The following is a 26,513-nucleotide window of genomic DNA, read 5'->3' as shown; positions in this document are numbered from 1 at the left end:
AAATGTTAAGATATTTTTTGTTTAGTATTTAAACTGGTCTTACTCTTGATCAGTTGAATGCTGAATAGTTCATAAGTATGTTTTGTAAATTATATATATTAACGACAAATTGATGATAACAAAGATATTACATTAAACATAACTATAAATTGGTGTAATTCAAGCAAATTGACTGACAAGCCCTTGCTTCCTTTGCTAGTGTTATATCGCACGTAAATAAGCATATTGTTGACATTGGATTCTTAATCTGCAAAGAATCCTTATAAACATCGTACCTTATCCGGCCTTCACCAACCTAACAGCAGCGTCTTATTGCCGTCACCAGTGTGGTTAGGTCAGGGCCCTGTAGGATAATGTAATACTCGGGAGTGGGATAAACAGGCTATAACGGATTAGGGGGAAAATCGAAGATCTTAAGACTGATGTTATAAATACACTCGCAAAGAACTTAATTCCATAATTCCATGAAAATGTTATTTTACAACTCTCTATCTTTCTTCCATGAAAAATATTTAATACACCTAAATTTCTCATCTTATATTTAGTTGATATACCCCCTACCTAGGGACGAGAACTTTCCTTTCCCAGAAACCCAAACTACGTTACAAGTACCGTTTTATTGTTACTAAACTCGAAATATTGATACACATTTGATAGTATTATGCTTTAATCTTACGAAATTGTTCTAGTGTGTGTAATCAGGTTTTTTCTAAATAATTTTAACGGTTTTGTTGTGTATATTATGGCAGTACATGTACCAGCTATAGGATATAAAATATCAGGTTATAACATTACTTTCTTCCATAACCGTGGTAGTAATTGTCAGTAGAGAAGAATTTTACATAAACTCAAAAACCGCTTTTATATGTGAAGAGTGTCAGGGGTATTTGATTTCAAATTAAAACGAAAGGATAAATCTCCATAAGACAATCGATAGTAAACAGTTTATATGATGGCTTTGTTCTTGTGGGTGTTGCCAAGAATGATTCAATTTTTCCAAAGGGATTTAAGAAGCATGCTGAGAACTTTAGCTTTCACATTGGATACAAAAACTAGTTGCATTCTATTTATGCATAATTTCCCATTTTTCCGTTAAAGCACGAATTAACAAAAATGTACTATAAAGCACAAGCACTTTTGAATAGGGTTTTGACGCACAAACAGTGTTTATTGAAAGCCTATTGCCCTTTGACAATCACTTTTTCAGAAGGACTTCCTGAAAATTCTCCGTTTAGAAGACAACTTATTTAACACGCTAATTGATTGTTTTAGCCTTTGGCAAATTTGACAATGGGCGGCACTATCTGTAGCATACAGGCTGAGACACTAGCATGATGTCATCAGTAAAACATTGATAGGTGTTCTCCGGCAGTAACGAACAATCCCAGAGATTGTCGAATAAAACTTTCAGAGTGTGTACCTTGGGCGGGATTTAAGACAATATTTTACAAAGGCGCCAATTACTTGCACTCTAAGCTTGTAATATCTTTTTAAACTCCGTGTCTAGATACAGACAGCCAGAAGCATCAACAAAGATATTTTTATTGAAAAGCCATTTTCTTACCATGTCACCCCTAAACATTTTCACTTACATAGGCAAACAACATTGATTTGAAATTTAAATTATAAACCTAATTCAAAATTTTTCAAACGCGAGTGAAATGTAAAATCCACTGCAAAAGAGGATCAATTGAACGATGAAAAACAATGTGAATAGATACTCCACATGGAATGTTCTGTCTGCTTCATCAACAAACATGCAACTAGAGGTAAAATCAGCTTCATAGACACCAACCGCCACACCAATAAAGGTAACCATCTCCTTCATAGACACCAACAGCCTAACCCATCGAGGTAGCACTTTCCTTCAAAGACACCAACCGCCACACTAATCGAGGTAGCACTTTCCATCATAGACACCAACCACCACACCAATCGAGGTAGCACTTTCCTTCAAAGACACCAACCGCCACACCAATCGAAGTAACACTTTTATTCATAGACCACAAACGGCCACACCGATCGAGATAGCACTTTCCTTCAAAGACACCAACCGTCACACCAATCGAGGTAACCATCTCCTTCACAGACAACAACCGTCACACCAATCGAAGTAGCACTCTCCTTCACAGACACCAACCGTCACACCAATCGAGGTAACCCTCTCCTTCACAGACACCAACCGTCACACCAATCGAGGTAACCCTCTCCTTCACAGACAACAACCGTCACACCAATTGAAGTAGCACTCTCCTTCATAGACACCAACCGCCAAACCAATCGAGGTAACCCTCTCCTTCATAGACACCAACCGCCTCACAAATCGAAGTAACCCTCTCCTTCATAGACACCAACCGCCACACCAATCGAAGTAAACTTCTCCTTCATTGACACCAACCGCCACACCAATCGAGGTAACACTTTCCCTCATAGACCACAAACGGCAACACCAATCGAGGTAACCATCTCCTTCATAAACACCAACCGCCTCACCAATCGAGGTAACCATCTCCTTCATAGAAACCAACCGCCACACCAATCGAAGTAACCCTCTCCTTCATAGACACCAACCGCCACACCAATCGAGGTAACCCTCTCTTTCACAGACAACAACCGTCACACCAATCGAAGTAGCACTCTCCTTCATAGACTCCAACCGTCACACCAATCGTGGTACACTTTCCTTCATAGTCACTAACCGCCACACCAATCGAAGTAACCCTTTCCTTCATAGACACCAACCGTCACACCAATCGAGGTAGCACTTTCCTTCATAGACACCAACCGCCACACCAATCGAGGTAGCACTTTCCCTCATAGACCACAAACGGCAACACCAATCGAGGTAACCATCTCCTTCATAAACACCAACCGCCTCACCAATCGAGGTAACCATCTCCTTCATAGAAACCAACCGTCACACCAATCGAAGTAACCCTCTCCTTCATAGACACCAACCGCCACACCAATCGAGGTAACCCTCTCCTTCACAGACAACAACCGTCACACCAATCGAAGTAGCACTCTCCTTCATACACACCAACCGCCACTTCAATCGAAGTAACCCTCTCCTTCATAGACATCAACCGCCACACCAATCGAAGTAACCCTATCCTTCATAGACACAAACCGTCATACCAATCGAAGTAGCACTCTCCTTCATAGACACCAACCGCCACACCAATCGAAGTAGCACTCTCCTTCATAGATACCAACCTTCACACCAATCGTGGTACACTTTCCTTCATAGACACAAACCGTCATGCCAATCGAAGTAGCACTCTCCTTCATAGACACCAACCGCCACACCAATCGAGGTAGCACTCTTATTCATAGACCACAAACGGCCACACCAATCGTGGTACACTTTCCTTCACAGACTCCAACCGTCACACCAATCGAGGTAACACTCTCCTTCATAGACACAAACCGTCATACCAATCGAAGTAGCACTCTCCTTCATAGACACCAACCGCCACACCAATCGTGGTACACTTTTCTTCACAGACACCAACCGTCACACCAATCGAAGTAGCACTCTCCTTCATAGACACCAACCGTCACACCAATCGAAGTAACCCTCTCCTTCATAGACACAAACCGTCATACCAATCGAAGTAGCACTCTCCTTCATTGACACCAACCGCCATACCAATCGAGGTAGCACTTTCCTTCGTAGACACCAACCGCCACACCAATCGAGGTAGCACTCTCATTCATAGACCACAAACGGCCACACCGATCGAGTAGCACTTTTCTTCAAAGACCACAAACGGCCACACCAATCGAGGTAGCACTTTTACTGGTCGTAAAAGGCGACTAACTTTAGGATATTTACTCTCTTCCTAACCTTTTCCTTACGTAATCCCTGACACCGAATCACTCTTTGTTTTAAGTTGAGCGCTCCTCTGAGGGAGGCTCTGGATTCTGTCCCCAGGCCGAGACGGACGCGTAATCTATAAAAGTTGTCGTTTCTTAGCGCTCATCATTAAGGGAGTGGGACGCAGCATTAAGTGAGTGGGACGGCTGATTAACCATTAGAGAACCTTGCATTGATGGTGATAGTTCTAGGGACCAGCTTTCCGACCATACTACCGACAATACCAAGTAGTACTATACATGCCAATCTCAGCAACAACAGTACTACTATAGCCTCGATGAATGTCGACAAAATCTCTACGACAGGGACAAACGCTACACTTAAATGAAAAAAAGAGAAAAACCAGCTCCCAAGTTAGGCAGGTACAAACAAAAACACTAGCGACTATGAAATATGAATGATATCACTTCATCACCGTTTACTTTTAGTTACCGTAAGCCGTAGTTAAAGATAATAGTACAGTGGTGAACATGTCTTATATTTATCAATAGCCGTTCGACTTGGGATCAGGATTTTGAGATTGGCATAAAATCATTAACAGGTTGGGGCTGATGATGTTTTTGTCTCTGGGAATACTCTTTACCATGAAGTATTTTTGTGGTGTAAATAAAAAATAAAATACGAACAAATTCCCAACGTATATTATACAGTATCAAATCCTTAACGAAAGAACGTTTCTTTCTTAAAGGGGTGGAAAGTCAGTGAAATGCTCTCTTTCCAATATATTTAAGGTGGGAATTTTAGGCTGGTGACAATATTCAATGATTACAAATCGATTTTCTTCATGTGGTTATTGATTCATTTCAGGTTTATAATTCCAATAGAAATTTACCAAATCGATAGTTAAATCAAATCAAACGAAAACAGCTGAACAGAAATTGTATTATTCTGTAGAGAAGTATAAAAGATGCACACGGAACGCTGATTGTATAGTCAGCATTTGTAAACTTGCGCTGCACATTTGTATGACTTAGCGTCAACGTAAAACACATTTATTTGAAAATCGATCTAAAAACAGTGGGAGCGGAGAAAAGTGGTGGAGAAATATATCGTAATACCAAATCGTTCTGGAAAATCTGGCTTTACGAGGAAAAGGGGAGAGGAAAAGCGTACCATCATGGTTTTCTTTTAACTTGGTATCAATCAAAACTAAATTAATTACAATACACATATATTGATGTTTGCTTATCTTTTTTGGTGATTCTTTTATTTTTTCCTTTAAAGTGAACAGTCGGGCAAGGATGGCTAAAGTAGGTAAAAATGGTGTGAATGTATCCAGTATTATTTCTTATGAAATAGAAAAATAAAATCTCTCGTCAAAATCTGTCTGCGTACGCAGAAATTAATTTAAAGTATAGGAATCCTAAAACGTCCTCCCGGCTGACTATGTCCGTGGTTACATTTCCACGCAGCCTCGCTTTCAATGCTTTCAACTTTTCTTTATTTCAATGGTCAGAACTTGGAAACTAAGCCGAACTTGACCTTCGTATTAATATGTGAGAACTTTTGGAAGGCTAATGAAGCACTTAGACTGGTTTTCTTTGCCCGACTATTCACTTTAAAGGTTTATGGAACAGTACACAGATAAAAAAAATCTGTTCGATGAAAAATACTAAGAGTTGGAAGAGAAAAAGACAGTTTTTAACGTAGCTTTTTTGCTGTTGTATTGCAGACGTTAGAATTGAGTCCGCTGCCTCATTGCATGATCGTAAAAGGTGACTAAGATCTGATACATATTTTTATATATATATGTCTTTGGTTTTTTCCTTACGTCTTCCTTGACATTGCCTTGATTTTGGAATTGACTTATTCGTGCTAATGGTGTCCCTATTAGGAAGTCTCTCTACTACGCTTTCACGCATGACCAAAGCAAAAGCAAAGCAAGGTTTATGTAACAGAAGCTTCTACTCCGTAAGTCATTACAAGGTGAAGGGATGGAATGTTCTTTGGCGGTATGCATTATTAAGATGATAATGATAATATTTAACGTTGGCAAGAGTTCCGTCATGACAAGGAGACAAAACACGAACATTCAACATTCTCCGGAAAGACGTGATTCAGTGAAATCCCGCAACACTCCTCCCTCCTTTCTAACAGTCAAAAGGCGCATATTATGTAAAGGGCGGTAAAATCGGGGGGGGGGGGGGGGGGGGGGGGGGGGGGGGGGGACAAAAGTGTGTAATGTACCTCGATATCCTGGCATATGGTGGTGTTGTTCCTTAGATAATCCTTCAGGAAACGAATGGTGCATTTTAATACGGCAGACGGTCTACACGTTCCGGTAACTCCTGTAAAATATAACATGAATTTCTATTAGTTCTAGACCAGACTTATTCTGCCAAATATTTCAAAATGAACATAATGTGTCCTACATTGAAAAAACAAATTCATGTTGAAAAGGAATATTTATAACGAGCTAAGACAGATCAAAATTATACCTCAGGCACCTAAAACAGAACATATCAACCGCTTGTACATCGAACACCATGGAGGTAAGGCAATGTATCACTTTAACCACTGATTATCGTATTCATTTAGCACTATAATGCTGAACTTAGTGTACACAATAGACCAATCCTAAATTTAGACACAATAGACCAGTCCTAAACACACAATAGACCAGTCCTAAAGATACAATAGACTAGTCCTAAAGACACAATACACCAGTCCTAAACACACAATACACCAGTCCTAAACACACAATACACCAGTCCTAAACACACAATACACCAGTCCTAAATACACAATAGACCAATCCTAAAGACACAATGGACCAGTCCTAAAAATACAATAGACCAGTCCTAAACACACAATACACCAGTCATAAATACACAATACACCAGTCCTAAACACACAATACAACAGTCCTAAACACACAATAGACAAGTCCTAAACACACAATAAACAAGTCCTAAACACACAATACACCAGTCCTAAACACACAATACACCAGTCCTAAACACACAATAGACAAGTCCTAAACACACAATACACCAGTCCTAAAAACACAATACACCAGTCCTAAATACACAATAGACCAATCTTAAAGACACAATGGACCAGTCCTAAAGATGCAATAGACCAGTCCTAAACACACAATACACCAGTCATAAATACACAATAGACCAGTCCTAAAGATACAATAGACCAGTCCTAAAGACACAATACACCAGTCCTAAACACACAATACACCAGTCCTAAACACACAATACACCAGTCCTAAATACACAATAGACCAATCCTAAAGACACAAAACACCAGTCATAAATACACAATAGACCAATCCTAAAGACACAATGGACCAGTCCTAAAGATACAATAGACCAGTCCTAAAGACACAATACACCAGTCATAAACACACAATACACCAGTCCTAAACACACAATACACCAGTCATAAATACACAATACACCAGTCCTAAACACACAATAGAACAGTCCTAAACACACAATACACCAGTCATAAATACACAATAGACCAATCCTAAAGACACAATGGACCAGTCCTAAAGATACAATAGACCAGTCCTAAAGACACAATACACCAGTCATAAATACACAGTAGACCAATCCTAAACACACAATACACCAGTCCTAAACACACAATACACCAGTCCTAAACACACAATACACCAGTCCTAAACACACAATACACCAGTTCTAACAACACAATACACCAGTCCTAAACACACAATACACCAGTCCTAAACACACAATCCTAAACACCAGTCCTAAACACACAATACACCAGTCCTAAACACACAATACACCAGTCCTAAACACACAATACACCAGTCCTAAACACACAATACAACAGTCCTAAACACACAATAGACGAGTCCTAAACACACAATACACCAGTCCTAAACACACAATACACCAGTCCTAAACACACAATAGACCAGTCATAAACACACAATAGACCAGTCATAACACACATAAACACAGTCATAAACACAAATCACCAGTCTAAACACACAATACACCAGTCCCTAAACACACAATAGACCAATCATAAACACAACACACCATCTTAAACACACAATAGACCAGTCATAAACACACAATACACCAGTCCTAAACACACAATACACCAGTCCTAAACACACAATGCACCAGTCATAAACACACAATAGACCAGTCATAAACACACAATACACCAGTCCTAAACACACAATACACCAGTCATAAACACACAATAGACCAGTCATAAACACACAATACACCAGTCCTAAACACACAATACACCAGTCTTAAACACACAATAGACCAGTCATAAACACACAATACACCAGTCATAAACACACAATACACCAGTCCTAAACACACAATACACCAGTCCTTAACACACAACACACCAGTCCTAACCACACAATACACCAGTCCTAAACACACAATGCACCAGTCTTAAACACACAATAGACCAGTCCCTAACACACAATAGACTAGTCCTAAACACACAATACACCAGTCCTTAACACACAATACACCAGTCCTAAACACACAATACACCAGTCCTAAACACACAATACACCAGTCCTAAACACACAATACACCAGTCCTAAACACACAATACACCAGTCCTAAACACACAATGCACCAGTCTTAAACACACAATAGACCAGTCCTAAACACACAATAGACTAGTCCTAAACACACAATACACCAGTCCTTAACACACAACACACCAGTCCTAACCACACAATACACCAGTCCTAAACACACAATGCACCAGTCTTAAACACACAATAGACCAGTCCCTAACACACAATAGACCAATCTTAAAGACACAATAGACCAGTCCTAAACACACAATAGACCAGTCCTAAACACACAACACACCAGTCCTAACCACACAATACACCAGTCCTAAACACACAATGCACCAGTCTTAAACACACAATAGACCAGTCCCTAACACACAATAGACCAATCTTAAAGACACAACACACCAGTCCTAAACACACAATACACCAGTCCTAAACACACAATACACCAGTCCTAAACACACAATGCACCAGTCTTAAACACACAATAGACCAGTCCTAAACACACAATACACCAGTCCTTTACACACAATACACCAGTCCTAAACACACAACAGACCAGTCCTAAAGACACAATACACCAGTCCTAAACACACAATACACCAGTCCTAAACACACAATACACCAGTCCTTAACACACAATACACCAGTCCCTAACACACAATAGACCAATCTTAAAGACACAACACACCAGTCCTAAACACACAATACACCAGTCCTTAACACACAATACACCAGTCCTAAACACACAATACAACAGTCCTAAATACACAATACACAAGTCATGAATACACAATACACCAGTCATAAACACACAATACACCAGTCCTAAACACACAATAGACAAGTCTTAAACACACAATAGAACAGTCCTTAACACACAATACACCAGTCCTAAACACACAATAGACCAATCTTAAAGACACAACACACCAGTCCTAAACACACAATACACCAGTCCTGAACACACAATACACCAGTCATAAATACACAATACACCAGTCACAAACACACAATACACCAGTCCTAAACACACAATAGACAAGTCTTAAACACACAATAGAACAGTCCTAAACACACAATACACCAGTCCTAAACACACAATAGACCAATCTTAAAGACACAACACACCAGTCCTAAACACACAATACACCAGTCCTAAACACACAATACACCAGTCCTAAACACACAATGCACCAGTCCTAAACACACAATGCACCAGTCTTAAACACACAATAGACCAGTCCTAAAGATACAATAGACCAGTCCTAAACACACAATACACCAGTCCTAAACACACAATAGATCAGTCCTAAACACACAATACACCAGTCCTAAAGATACAATACACCAGTCCTAAAGATACAATACACCAATCTTAAACACACAATAGATCAATCCTAAAGATAATAACCGGACATGGAACAGTCAACTAAAACATATATATTCCCACAGAAAATCAAATGTATGTAACTCTTATTAACCCATTAAAACTGACCTTTAACCTTTGGTGGGACCTCTGTTGATGTCTGATGCTGCAGCGCTTCAACCTTGTCGATGATTTCCTGTCGAACGGGTGAGTGGGGTCTTGACCTTACACACAAAAAAACAAGCGCATTAACTGTTGTTGTTGTGTTTTTTTATTTTTTTATTTTTATTTTTATTAACTTTTTTTTATTATTTTATTGTTATTTCATATACTCGGGAAGCGTAATGGTTAAGCCACTCGCCTTTCATTTAGCCGGCCGCTGTTCGATCCCTGGCACCGACGTGAAAACATAATGTGTCACCTGCCCGATCACGTGGTACTCCGGTTTCCACCTATTCTTCGACCCATCGCTCACTTACATCTGAGCCATCAAAAGCGATTTGTTATCTAACTAGTTTCGCAATCGATGTAAGATAAATAAAGCTTCTTTTTTTTGGTCAGACGTCAAAATCATATATCATTTGGAAAGAGAATCTCGCATGGAACATGCATACAGCAACAAACAAAATAGTATTCGTATGATGCTAAAAGCAGTAGATCAATGTTGGCCATGTACTTTTCAGTATCTGTGTCCAAAAAGGCAATTAATCTTTCATGTAAAATTCATCGTTTCCATTTTGTGGCCCGGAAATGAACTTCTCGGGACTTGCGAATTCCTTTGGCAACCCCGCCACAGACATCGGGGCTAATGGTGACTTTTTTCTGGTTCTATCGCTTACAGGCATATTGACCTCAGCCGCAGACCTTTTAACTGTGCCCTGGCGCAATCCGCAGTCCAACCCAGCTGGACGTTTCCTTTGAATTATGGGATCTGATTCCATAAGAATCTACTGCTTCCATAGGTGGTAGAAGTAATTTCCGGTTCAGCGATGACGGATAGAGAAATATTGTATGTAGTCGGGGAAAATTTTTTTTTTTTTTTGAAATCGTTGAACCTTTGTTGTACTTTTAATGTTTCTACCGATGTAAGTCTAGACATAAGCTAGTGTTATGATTGTAACAAAGTAACAATACGTCCACACAAACCAAGGGATTTAACATTACTTATACGATTGGCATTTATTGATTCATGTTATAGGTTAATGTCAATGCATGATTTTATAATAGGAGACGATACTTCTATGATTTTGATTCAGACAATAAACTTCCTCATGTTGGTGAATTAGAATTAGCATCTCGATAAACAAAAGGGTTTCAATTGTTGAACGAACAAGTGTAATGTCTTAAAGAGACAATTCACTCAGGCAAATTCTTTTACATAACCAATAAGCAAACTATAGCATAAATGTATTGTTCTACATTTCTTATGAAACATATAACGTAAAACATTGACAAATTCCACAACATTGTTAAGTATTTTAATTAATATCGTTGAAATATCAAATCGTTGATCAATACGATTAAGCAGGTACAATATTAACTCTGTACCCATACCCGAGCCAAAGTCACGCACGTTAAGCAAATGAACTACATAAGCACTGAGAAGGTGATAAAATGATTTTTAGGCAAGACAATTCACCTAATAAGGTAAACACACTACTGTCAGAGCGATTTGAGCAGTTCTAGCCAAAAGTTGCATTACTTTACGAGCAAGGGACAGGGTTCGGCATACAAGAAGTTCGACCACAGTGTGTAATGGCGGACAGCGAGCAAGTTTGAATATTTCACACACGTGTCACTACCATAGGCGTTTCAGGCATATCACAGTAAAACTGACTTATGTAATTTCCATTAGAACTTGTTTTATCTGATATATATACAAATTTTAATGTTCTCTTAGACTGAATTGTCCCTTTAAAACTTCGACTACATTTAATCGTTAAATTTTATCTGAGAGGGCCGCTGACTATCACGGAGATCAAGATTACCTCGTGTATTAGTAACTTTGTAGGTATTTTTCTCTTGAGACATAAAAACAAACACAATGTGGATTACAGAGCCCACAGCTATTACAGCGGACTACTGATGCTCTCAAACAGAAAGATTTGGAATTCCAATTACCATAAAAGTCTAAAGCTATTCCAGTCGAGGTACGTTATTCATTAACCAGCCAACGATTGGCCAGTATACCAATGACCTCTGATCCAGTCTACACCGTAATAGTAATATGGCGTTAATGTAAGAAAGCTGTATAAGTTTGGTTGGGTTGACCAAATGTCTTACGAGATATCAGCCCAGACGAACCCGACAGATTCCAATTGTTTTCTACATTAATGCATTTCCACGGCAACGTATTTCGTATGTCCAACCGTAATTGTATTAGACAAGTATGCTCTCTTAGAGATGGAAATTACCTCCGTAAGGTTAATAATAGGAACTCGCGCGCACGTCGGCTGGTTTACGATGACACGTAGAGTGAATTTCGGGGAAAGTAAAAAAAAGTTATTTTAGCACGTGCATTGCTTGCTGGCTTATTTAAACGCAGGTTATAGCAGAGTAAGTGGTCGTCATATAACTTACCATGGGCATCCAGTTTGATTACTCTTTACTACAATGCTAAGGAAGTAGAATGCTCTCATGGTTTCTCATTGAAACTTCGAACTGTTGCACAAGGGGAATACTTTAATTTATTTGTATTACATTGGCATCTGTTCATTTATGATTTGATATGCCGTTTATGATAATTGTTCCAACATCAAATATTTAGGAACTATTGAGAGTGTATCAAACGTAACTCCAGTCAGCCCAGGTGAAGGAATACAAAGTAACAAAGAAAAGTCTACTCTGTCAACCAGGTGATATATAACATTGGTTGTCGCCACCTGGTACCACTGTACCACAAGACATGTCATTCCGTTTTAGTTTTAATCCGCTAGTTTTTTCCTTGTTATCATTTGTCGACAGAAAAAATCAAAATGGCATCTTCAAATCACAGCCTGCAGGTAGGGCGCTAGAATTCTACCTGCTGCCCCTGTTGCATGATCGTAAAAGGCGACTAAATTTAGGATCTCATCTTTTCTATTCTTCCTAACTGACTTTATCTTTCCTAATGCCTCATTTGGTACCGCCTCAGTTTTGGCCTTGAGATGAGCGTTCGCACCTGTGAGGAAGACTCTGGGTTCTGTCCTCTGGCCGAGACTGACCAAAGTCTATAAAAGTGGTAATTTTTGCTCCTGCTTAGCGCTCAGTATACAGGGAGTGGGACGATTGGTTCGCCCGTTGTCAGTATAATGTGACCGGGTGGGGTGTGTTGCTTGGTGTCTTCGGCGGCATGCTTCAGTGATATAGCACTATAAAAAGGGCAACAGTTCCATTGTACAAGAAGACACAATATGAATATACCAGTCTCCCGAAACACGCACCTCGCACAACATACACGCAACAAACCGCATACATAGCTGTTAATATGACGTTAATTAATCAAACAAACAAACATTGCAACTATACCTTTGAAGAATGAATAGTTTGATGTCATCGTTGCTTTCATATCCATCAGTCACTCTACGATCGTGTATTAAAGGCTTGCTTCCGGTTACAGGACCGACCGGATGTGGTTTGTAGGTGGCGGAAGGTGGTCTAAGACCCATCAGGCCATCGACAGCTCTATAGGTAAAGCATACCAGCAGAAGGTGAAAAACCTGTGGACAAAAAAGGATTGTTTCATTAAAGATATCAAATAAGTATAAAAATGTAACAAACATTTCATAAATCATTGAACTGCATTCAGCTTGCAATTATAGGAATATAAATACCAACTGGACAACGGTAAACTTGATGAAGCACGCTAGATATACTAGAAATTCATATCGCAGAAAAAAGTCTTTATTTTTGAAACTGTATATGTACTAATATATTTATTTACAAGGGCTAAATAAATGGCATAATACCAAAACCGCCATTTTATAGCACTTCAGAAAAATGGCGGTATTTCGTTTAACCGAATCGGGATCTGTATAAAGATTTTGTTATGAAATCGATCTTCTTTATTTGTAAGTGGTTCGGGTGTTTATGGGTGTTAAAACCATCTGAAGGGTAAGATGGACGTTAAAACTATCTGAAGGGTAAGAATACATTATCTTACCAGACTTCTATAGTTTAATTTATAGACAGTAATAGTAAACTAGGATGATAAATACAAAGATATATAATATTAATTAGGTATATCGACCGATTACCACGGCAGACGTCTCAACTCGTCCACATACGGTAAATCACAGTAGGCTATGATGTATATGAACGACCGCCATGAATTAAATATGATGCCTGGATTACTGGAGATAGCTCTCTCAGCTCAATAATACAGAAGCAGTTCAATAAATTATAGAGGCAAAGGAGAAAGAAAACAATCTTGATCGGTGGCGTTGAATAATGGATAACCAAGTTGTGCCGGTATGTAGTAACTTGTTTTTGTAATACGGGCGACTAGAATACCGGGTGCACCCTTACATGAGTACAACTTAACAGCTAAAGCCTCCCGTATCCAGGATAAAATATAGTGCAACTTTACAGCTAAGGCCTCCCGTATCTAGGATAAAATATAGTTCCACTTTACAGCTAAGGCCTCCCGTATCTAGGATAAAATATAGTACAATTTTACAGCTAAGGCCTCTCGTATCTACGATCTAAGGCCTCCTGTATCAGCTAAGGCCTCTCGCATCTAGGATAAAATATAGTACAACTTTACACCTAAGGCCTCCCGTATCTAGGATAAAATAAGTACAACTTTACAGCTAAGGCCTCCCGTATCTAGGATAAAATATAGTACAACTTTACAGGTAAGGCCTCCCGTATCTAGGATAAAATATAGTACAACTTTACAGCTAAGGCCTCCCGTATCTAGGATAAAATATAGTACAACTTTACAGCTAAGGCCTCCCGTATCTAGGATAAAATATAGTACAACTTTACAGCTAAGGCCTCCCGTATCTAGGATAAAATATAGTACAACTTTACAGCTAAGGCCTCCCGTATCAAGGATAAAATATAGTACAACTTTACAGCTAAGGCCTCCCGTATCTAGGATAAAATACAGTACAACTTTACAGCTAAGGCCTCCGTATCAGCTTAGGCCTCTCGTATCTAGGATAAAATAAAGTACAACTTTACACCTAAGGCCTCCCGTATCTAGGATAAAATAAGTGCAACTTTACAGCTAAGGCCTCCCGTATCTAGGATAAAATACAGTACACAACTTTACAGCTAAGGCCTCCCGTATCTAGGATAAAATATAGTACAACTTTACAGGTAAGACCTCCCGTATCTAGGATAAAATACAGTGCAACTTTACAGCTAAGGCCTCCCGTATCTAGGATAAAATATAGTACAACTTTACAGGTAAGACCTCCCGTATCTAGGATAAAATACAGTGCAACTTTACAGCTAAGGCCTCCCGTATCCAGGATAAAATATAGTACAACTTTACAGCTAAGGCCTCCCGTATCTAGGATATAATATAGTACAACTTTACAGCTAAGGCCTCCCGTATCTAGGATAAAATATAGTACAACTTTACAGCTAAGGCCTCCCGTATCTAGGATATAATATAGTACAACTTTACAGCTAAGGCCTCCCGTATCTAGGATAAAATATAGTACAACTTTACAGGTAAGGCCTCCCGTATCTAGGATAAAATATAGTACAACTTTACAGCTAAGGCCTCCCGTATCTAGGATAAAATATAGTACAACTTTACAGGTAAGGCCTCCCGTATCTAGGATAAAAATATAGTACAAACTTTACAGCTAAGGCCTCCCGTATCTAGGATAAAATATAGTACAACTTTACAGCTAAGGCCTCCCGTATCTAGGATAAAATATAGTACAACTTTACAGCTAAGGCCTCCCGTATCTAGGATAAAATATAGTACAACTTTACAGGTAAGGCCTCCCGTATCTAGGATAAAATATAGTACAACTTTACAGCTAAGGCCTCCCGTATCTAGGATAAAATAAGTACAACTTTACAGGTAAGGGCCTCCCGTATCTAGGATAAAATATAGTACAACTTTACAGCTAAGGCCTCCCGTATCTAGGATAAAATATAGTACAACTTTACAGCTAAGGCCTCCCGTATCTAGGATAAAATATAGTACAACTTTACAGCTAAGGCCTCCCGTATCTAGGATAAAATATAGTACAACTTTACAGCTAAGGCCTCCCGTATCTAGGATAAAATATAGTACAACTTTACAGGTAAGGCCTCCCGTATTAGGATAAAATATAGTACAACTTTAGAGCTAAGGCCTCCCGTATCTAGGATAAAATATAGTACAACTTTTACAGCTAAGGCTCCCCGTATCTAGGATAAAATATAGTACAACTTTACAGGTAAGGCCTCCCGTATCTAGGATAAAATATATTACAACTTTACAGGTAAGGCCTCAAGTATCTAGGATAAAATATAGTACAACTTTACAGCTAAGGCCTCCCGTATCTAGGATAAAATATAGTACAACTTTAGAGCTAAGGCCTCCCGTATCTAGGATAAAATATAGTACAACTTTACAGGTAAGGCCTCAAGTATCTAGGATAAAATATAGTACAACTTTACAGCTAAGGCCTCCCGTATCTAGGATAAAATATAGTACAACTTTACAGCTAAGGCCTCCCGTATCTAGGATATAATATAGTACAACTTTACAGCTAAGGCCTCCCGTATCTAGGATATAATATAGTACAACTTTACAGCTAAGGCCTCCCGTATCTAGGATATAATATAGTACAACTTTACAGCTAAGGCCTCCCGTATCTAGGATAAAATATAGTACAACTTTACAGCTAAGGCCTCCCGTATCTAGGATAAAATATAGTACAACTTTACAGCTAAGGCCTCCCGTATCTAGGATAAAATATAGTACAACTTTACAGGTAAGGCCTCCCGTATCTAGGATAAAATATAGTACAACTTTACAGCTAAGGCCTCCCGTATCTAGGATAAAATATAAGTACAACTTTACAGGTAAGGCCTCCCGTATCTAGGATAAAATATAGTACAACTTTACAGCTAAGGCCTCCCGTATCTAGGATAAAATAAGTACAACTTTACAGGTAAGGCCTCCCGTATCTAGGATAAAATATAGTACAACTTTACAGGTAAGGCCTCCCGTATCTAGGATAAAATATAGTACAACTTTACAGGTAAGGCCTCCCGTATCTAGGATAAAATACAGTACAACTTTACAGCTAATGGCCTCCCGTATCTAGGATAAAATATAGTACAACTTTACAGCTAAGGCCTCCCGTATCTAGGATAAAATATAGTACAACTTTACAGCTAAGGCCTCCCGTATCTAGGATAAAATATAGTACAACTTTACAGCTAAGGCCTCCCGTATCTAGGATAAAATATAGTACAACTTTACAGCTAAGGCCTCCCGTATCTAGGATAAAATATAGTACAACTTTACAGCTAAGGCCTCCCGTATCTAGGATAAAATATAGTACAACTTTACAGCTAAGGCCTCCCGTATCTAGGATTTGGCCTCCCGTATCTAGGATATAATATAGTACTAAAATGATATTACAATCCCCGTATCTAGGTTATTAGGGCCTCCCGTATCTAATTTAAAATACAAACTTTACAGTACAACTTTACAGGTAAATACATAATACAACTTTACAGCCTCCCGTATCTATAAAATAACAGCTAACAACTTTTACAGCTAAGGACCTCCCGTCTCTGGGGATATTAAATATAGTACAACTTTACTGCTAATGGAACTCCCGTATCATCTAAGGCCTTCTCGTATCTAGATAAAATACAGTACAAACTTACAGGTTAGGGCCTCCAGGTATCTATGGACTAAATATATTAGTACAACTTTACAGCCTAAGGCCGTCCCGTATCTAGGATTTAAAGATTTTATTACATACTTTTAATAGGTAAGGTCTCCCGCGTATCTAGATTAAACTAGAGTAACACACTTATACAGCTAAGGCCTCCTACCGTATCTAGTATAAAATAGAGTGCCCAATTTAACAGCTCAAGGTCTCCCATATCCTTGGATAAATTACAGTACAACTATTAACAGGTTAAGGCATCCCGTATCATTGGATAAAATAGAGTACACAACTTTACAGGTAAGGCCTCAAGTATCTAGGATATAATATACAGTACAAACATAAACATCTAAGGCCCTCCCGTCAAACCAGGATATAATATAGTAAAACTTTACAGGTAAGGCCTCTCGTGATATCTAGGATAAGATATAGTTCAATATTTACAGGGTATGGTCAGTCACGTATCTAGGATTCAAAAATTTAGTACACCTTTACAGGTAAGGCCTCAAGTAATCTTAGGAATAAAATATAGTCCTAGCTTTACAGGTAAGGCCCTCCTGTACTCTAGGATAGAATTATAGTTACACAGCTTAATCTAGGTAAGGCCTCCCGTATCTAGGATAAAAATAAAGTAACAACTTTACAGACTAGAGGCCTCCCGTATCAAGTAGTAAAATAACAGTACAAACATTCCAGGTAAGGCCTCCCGTATCAAGGATAAAAATATAGTACAACATTACACAGGTAAGGCCTCAAGATCTAGGATAAAATATAGTACACTTTTACATCGAAGGCCTACCGTATCCAGGATAAAATAAGTACAACTTTACAAGGTAAGAGCCTCCCGTTATCTAGGATCTATAATATAGAAACAACTTTTACACCTAAGGCCTTCCAAGTCTTCCTAGGCATTAAAATACGTACATACTTTTACAGCTGAGGCTCTCACGTGAACAAGTATCAAGGACTATATTAAGTCGAACTTTTTAGCTAAGGCCTCCCCGTATCTAGGATAAAATATATAGTACAACTTTACAGCTAAGGCCTCCCGCCATCTAGGGATAAAAATATAGTGCAACTTTTCAGACATAAGCCCTACCCGTATCTAGGCATGGAATATAGTACAACTTATCATGTAAGGCCTCAAGTACACTAAGGATAAAATAAATACAACTTTACAGCTAAGGCCGATCGCGTATCAGTATAAAATACCACTACAACTTTACAGCTAAGGGCCACCGCCGTAACTAGGTTATAAATATAGTAGCAACTTTTACAGCTAAGGCCCTCCACGTATCCAGGATAAAAATATTGTACAAAACTTTACAGATAAGGCATCCCGTATCTAGGATAAAATAAAGTTCCATTTTGACTGGGTAGGCCTCACTATCTCTAGATAAATTATGCACAATACAACTTTGACAGGCTATGGCCTCCCGTATCCTAGGATAAAATATTGTACAATTTTATAGCTTAAGGCATCCCCGTATCTAAGGATACTTAATTTAGTACAATCTTTAAAAGGTAAGCGACCTCCAGTATCTAGGATAAAATACAGTACAACTTATACCAGGTAAGGCCTCCCTGTATCTAGGATTGATAATATATAGAACAAACTTTTCAGGTAAGGCCTCAAGTATATCGGATAAATTATAGATACAAACTTTAACATAACGAAGGCCTCCCGTATATCTATGATATTAATACAGTATCAATTTTACAGGTAAGGCCACCCGTATCCAGAATATAACGGTACTAGATAACAGACCTATGTTACTGTAAACCTCTTAACTTATACAGGGTTAGAATATAACGGTACTAGATAACAGACCCATGTTACTGTAAACCTCCTAACTTATACAAGGGTTAGAATATAACGGTACTTAGATAACAGACCTATGTTACTGTAAACCTCCTTAACTTATACAGGGTTAGAATATAACGGTACTAGATAACAGACCTATGTTACTGTAAACCTCCTAACTTATACAGGGTTAGAATATAACGGTACTAGATAAACAGACCTATGTTACTGTAAACCTCCTAACTTATACAGGGTTAGAATATAACGGTACTAGATAACAGACCTATGTTACTGTAAACCTCCTAACTTATACAGGGTTAGAATATAACGGTACTAGATAACAGACCTATGTTACTGTAAACCTCCTAACTTATACAGGGTTAGAATATAACGGTACTAGATAACAGAGCTATGTTACTGTAAACCTCCTAACTTATACAGGGTTAGAATATAACGGTACTAGATAACAGACCTATGTTACTGTAAACCTCCTAACTTATACAGGGTTAGAATATAACGGTACTAGATAACAGACCTATGTTACTGTAAACCTCCTAACTTATACAGGGTTAGAATATAACGGTACTAGATAACAGACCTATGTTACTGTAAACCTCCTAACTTATACAGGGTTAGAATATAACGGTACTAGATAACAGACCTATGTTACTGTAAACCTCCTAACTTATACAGGGTTAGAATATAACGGTACTAGATAACAGACCTATGTTACTGTAAACCTCCTAACTTATACAGGGTTAAGAATATAACGGTACTAGATAACAGACCTATGTTACTGTAAACCTCTTAACTTATAAAATGTTAGAATATAACGGTACTAGATAACAGACCTATGTTACTGTAAACCTCCTAACTTATACAGGGTTAGAATATAACGGTACTAGATAACAGACCTATGTTACTGTAAACCTCCTAACTTATACAAGGTTAGAATATAACGGTACTACTAGACCTACTTAAACCTCTAACTTATACAGGTTAGAATATAACGGTACTAGATAACAGACCTATGTTACTGTAAACCTCCTAACTTATACAGGGTTAGAATATAACGGTACTAGATAACAGAGCTATGTTACTGTAAACCTCCTAACTTATACCAGGTTAGAATATAACGGTACTAGATAACAGACCTATGTTACTGTAAACCTCCTAACTTATACAAGGTTAGAATATAACGGTACTAGATAACAGACCTATGTTACTGTAAACCTCCTAACTTATACAGGGTTAGAATATAACGGTACTAGATAACAGACCTATGTTACTGTAAAACCTCCTAACTTATACAGGGTTAGAATATAACGGTACTAGATAACAGACCTATGTTACTGTAAACCTCCTAACTTATACAGGGTTAGAATATAACGGTACTAGATAACAGACCTATGTTACTGTAAACCTCCTAACTTATACAGGGTTAGAATATAACGGTACTAGATAACAGACCTATGTTACTGTAAACCTCCTAACTTATACAGGGTTAGAATATAACGGTACTAGATAACAGACCTATGTTACTGTAAACCTCTTAACTTATACAAGGGTTAGAATATAACGGTACTAGATAACAGACCTATGTTACTGTAAACCTCCTAACTTATACAGGGTTAGAATATAACGGTACTAGATAACAGACCTATGTTACTGTAAACCTCTTAACTTATACAAGGTTAGAATATAACGGTACTAGATAACAGACCTATGTTACTGTAAACCTCCTAACTTATACAAGGTTAGAATATAACGGTACTAGATAACAGACCTATGTTACTGTAAACCTCCTAACTTATACAGGGTTAGAATATAACGGTACTAGATAACAAACCCATGTTACTGTAAACCTCCTAACTTATACAGGGTTAGAATATAACGGTACTAGATAACAGACCTATGTTACTGTAAACCTCCTAACTTATACAGGGTTAGAATATAACGGTACTAGATAACAGAGCTATGTTACTGTAAACCTCCTAACTTATACAGGGTTAGAATATAACGGTACTAGATAACAGACCTATGTTACTGTAAACCTCTAAACTTATACAAGGTTAGAATATAACGGTACTAGATAACAGAGCTATGTTACTGTAAACCTCCTAACTTATACAGGGTTAGAATATAACGGTACTAGATAACAAACCCATGTTACTGTAAACCTCCTAACTTATACAGGGTTAGAATATAACGGTACTAGATAACAGACCTATGTTACTGTAAACCTCCTAACTTATACAGGGTTAGAATATAACGGTACTAGATAACAGACCTATGTTACTGTAAACCTCTTAACTTATACAGGGTTAGAATATAACGGTACTAGATAACAGAGCTATATGTTACTGTAAACCTCTTAACTTATACAGGGTTAGAATATAACGGTACTAGATAACAGACCTATGTTACTGTAAACCTTAACTTATACAGGGTTAGAATATAACGGTACTAGATAACAGACCTATGTTACTGTAAACCTCCTAACTTATACAGGGTTAGAATATAACGGTACTAGATAACAGACCTATGTTACTGTAAACCTCCTAACTTATACAGGGTTAGAATATAACGGTACTAGATAACAGACATATGTTACTGTAAACCTCTTAACTTATACAGGGTTAGAATATAACGGTACTAGATAACAGACCTATGTTACTGTAAACCTCCTAACTTATACAGGGTTAGAATATAACGGTACTAGATAACAGACCTATGTTACTGTAAACCTCCTAACTTATACAGGGTTAGAATATAACGGTACTAGATAACAGACCTATGTTACTGTAAACCTCCTAACTTATACAGGGTTAGAATATAACGGTACTAGATAACAGACCTATGTTACTGTAAACCTCTTAACTTATACAGGGTTAGAATATAACGGTACTAGATAACAGACTATGTTACTGTAAACCTCCTAACTTATACAGGGTTAGAATATAACGGTACTAGATAACAGACCTATGTTACTGTAAACCTCCTAACTTATACAGGGTTAGAATATAACGGTACTAGATAACAGACCTATGTTACTGTAAACCTCCTAACTTATACAGGGTTAGAATATAACGGTACTAGATAACAGACCTATGTTACTGTAAACCTCTTAACTTATACAAGGTTAGAATATAACGGTACTAGATAACAGAGCTATATGTTACTGTAAACCTCCTAACTTATACAAGGTTAGAATATAACGGTACTAGATAACAGACCTATGTTACTGTAAACCTCCTAACTTATACAGGGTTAGAATATAACGGTACTAGATAACAGACCTATGTTACTGTAAACCTCCTAACTTATACAGGGTTAGAATATAACGGTACTAGATAACAGACCTATGTTACTGTAAACCTCCTAACTTATACAGGGTTAGAATATAACGGTACTAGATAACAGAGCTATGTTACTGTAAACCTCCTAACTTATACAGGGTTAGAATATAACGGTACTAGATAACAGACCTATGTTACTGTAAACCTACTAACTTATACAGGGTTAGAATATAACGGTACTAGATAACAGACCTATGTTACTGTAAACCTCCTAACTTATACAGGGTTAGAATATAACGGTACTAGATAACAGAGCTATGTTACTGTAAACCTCCTAACTTATACAGGGTTAGAATATAACGGTACTAGATAACAGACCTATGTTACTGTAAACCTCCTAACTTATACAAGGTTAGAATATAACGGTACTAGGTAACAGACCTATGTTACTGTAAACCTCCTAACTTATACAGGGTTAGAATATAACGGTACTAGATAACAGACCTATGTTACTGTAAACCTCCTAACTTATACAGGGTTAGAATATAACGGTACTAGATAACAAACCCATGTTACTGTAAACCTCCTAACTTATACAGGGTTAGAATATAACGGTACTAGATAACAGACTATGTATACTGTAAACCTCCTAACTTATACAAGGTTAGAATATAACGGTACTAGATAACAGAGCTATGTTACTGTAAACCTCCTAACTTATACAAGGTTAGAATATAACGGTACTAGATAACAGACCTATGTTACTGTAAACCTCCTAACTTATACAGGGTTAGAATATAACGGTACTAGATAACAGACCTATGTTACTGTAAACCTCCTAACTTATACAGGGTTAGAATATAACGGTACTAGATAACAAACCCATGTTACTGTAAACCTCCTAACTTATACAGGGTTAGAATATAACGGTACTAGATAACAGACCTATGTTACTGTAAACCTCCTAACTTATACAGGGTTAGAATATAACGGTACTAGATAACAAACCTATGTTACTGTAAAACTCCTAACTTATACAGGGTTAGAATATAACGGTACTAGATAACAGACCTATGTTACTGTAAACCTCCTAACTTATACAGGGTTAGAATATAACGGTACTAGATAACAGACCTATGTTACTGTAAACCTCCTAACTTATACAGGGTTAGAATATAACGGTACTAGATAACAGAACCTATGTTACTGTAAACCTCTAACTTATACAGGGTTAGAATATAACGGTACTAGATAACAGACCTATGTTACTGTAAACCTCCTAACTTATACAGGGTTAGAATATAACGGTACTAGATAACAGACCTATGTTACTGTAAACCTCCTAACTTATACAGGGTTAGAATATAACGGTACTAGATAACAGAGCTATGTTACTGTAAACCTCTAACTTATACAGGGTTAGAATATAACGGTACTAGATAACAGACCTATGTTACTGTAAACCTCCTAACTTATACAGGGTTAGAATATAACGGTACTAGATAACAGACCTATGTTACTGTAAACCTCCTAACTTATACAGGGTTAGAATATAACGGTACTAGATAACAGACCTATGTTACTGTAAACCTCCTAACTTATACAGGGTTAGAATATAACGGTACTAGATAACAGACCTATGTTACTGTAAACCTCCTAACTTATACAGGGTTAGAATATAACGGTACTAGATAACAGACCTATGTTACTGTAAACCTCCTAACTTATACAGGGTTAGAATATAACGGTACTAGATAACAAACCCATGTTACTGTAAACCTCCTAACTTATACAGGGTTAGAATATAACGGTACTAGATAACAGACCTATGTTACTGTAAACCTCCTAACTTATACAGGGTTAGAATATAACGGTACTAGATAACAGAGCTATGTTACTGTAAACCTCCTAACTTATACAGGGTTAGAATATAACGGTACTAGATAACAGACCCATGTTACTGTAAACCTCCTAACTTATACAGGGTTAGAATATAACGGTACTAGATAACAGACCTATGTTACTGTAAACCTCCTAACTTATACAGGGTTAGAATATAACGGTACTAGATAACAGACCTATGTTACTGTAAACCTCCTAACTTATACAGGGTTAGAATATAACGGTACTAGATAACAGACCTATGTTACTGTAAACCTCCTAACTTATACAGGGTTAGAATATAACGGTACTAGATAACAGACCTATGTTACTGTAAACCTCCTAACTTATACAGGGTTAGAATATAACGGTACTAGATAACAGACCTATGTTACTGTAAACCTCTTAACTTATACAGGGTTAGAATATAACGGTACTAGATAACAGACCTATGTTACTGTAAACCTCCTAACTTATACAGGGTTAGAATATAACGGTACTAGATAACAGACCTATGTTACTGTAAACCTCCTAACTTATACAGGGTTAGAATATAACGGTACTAGATAACAGACCTATGTTACTGTAAACCTCTTAACTTATACAGGGTTAGAATATAACGGTACTAGATAACAGAGCTATATGTTACTGTAAACCTCCTAACTTATACAAGGTTAGAATATAACGGTACTAGGTAACAGACATATGTTACTGTAAACCTCCTAACTTATACAAGGTTAGAATATAACGGTACTAGATAACAGAGCTATGTTACTGTAAACCTCCTAACTTATACAGGGTTAGAATATAACGGTACTAGATAACAGACCTATGTTACTGTAAACCTCCTAACTTATACAGGGTTAGAATATAACGGTACTAGATAACAGAGCTATGTTACTGTAAACCTCCTAACTTATACAAGGTTAGAATATAACGGTACTAGATAACAGACCTATGTTACTGTAAACCTCCTAACTTATACAGGGTTAGAATATAACGGTACTAGATAACAGACCTATGTTACTGTAAACCTCCTAACTTATACAGGGTTAGAATATAACGGTACTAGATAACAGACCTATGTTACTGTAAACCTCCTAACTTATACAGGGTTAGAATATAACGGTACTAGATAACAGACCTATGTTACTGTAAACCTCCTAACTTATACAGGGTTAGAATATAACGGTACTAGATAACAGACCACCTATGTTACTGTAAACCTCTTAACTTATACAAGGTTAGAATATAACGGTACTAGATAACAGACCTATGTTACTGTAAACCTCCTAACTTATACAGGGTTAGAATATAACGGTACTAGATAACAGACCTATGTTACTGTAAACCTCCTAACTTATACAGGGTTAGAATATAACGGTACTAGATAACAGACCTATGTTACTGTAAACCTCTTAACTTATACAGGGTTAGAATATAACGGTACTAGATAACAGAGCTATGTTACTGTAAACCTCCTAACTTATACAGGGTTAGAATATAACGGTACTAGATAACAGAGCTATGTTACTGTAAACCTCTTAACTTATACAGGGTTAGAATATAACGGTACTAGATAACAGACCTATGTTACTGTAAACCTCCTAACTTATACAGGGTTAGAATATAACGGTACTAGATAACAGACCTATGTTACTGTAAACCTCCTAACTTATACAGGGTTAGAATATAACGGTACTAGATAACAGACCTATGTTACTGTAAACCTCCTAACTTATACAGGGTTAGAATATAACGGTACTAGATAACAGACCTATGTTACTGTAAACCTCTTAACTTATACAGGGTTAGAATATAACGGTACTAGATAACAGAGCTATATGTTACTGTAAACCTCCTAACTTATACAGGGTTAGAATATAACGGTACTAG

The 26,513-nt window shown here is 37.6% G+C and overlaps 1 protein-coding gene across 2 annotated transcripts in view; it reads right to left on the bottom strand.

Moving 5' to 3' along the window:
* Window positions 1-26,513, bottom strand: part of LOC138316197 (uncharacterized) — a 64,763-nt gene that overhangs the window by 7,886 nt on the left and 30,364 nt on the right. For both annotated transcript variants that reach the window (XM_069257773.1, XM_069257774.1), the window contains 3 exons: window positions 13,303-13,493; window positions 9,925-10,019; window positions 6,068-6,168 (listed from right to left, as the gene is read on the bottom strand). In XM_069257773.1, the coding sequence (XP_069113874.1) occupies window positions 6,068-6,168; window positions 9,925-10,019; window positions 13,303-13,493 (387 nt within the window). The remainder of the gene's footprint in view (window positions 1-6,067; window positions 6,169-9,924; window positions 10,020-13,302; window positions 13,494-26,513) is intronic.

This window comes from Argopecten irradians, chromosome 2 (assembly GCF_041381155.1).
Source record: "Argopecten irradians isolate NY chromosome 2, Ai_NY, whole genome shotgun sequence".
NCBI lineage: Eukaryota > Metazoa > Mollusca > Bivalvia > Pectinida > Pectinidae > Argopecten > Argopecten irradians.
Note: the sequence above shows the minus strand (reverse complement) of the source record. Positions and strands in the feature narration are given on the sequence as shown.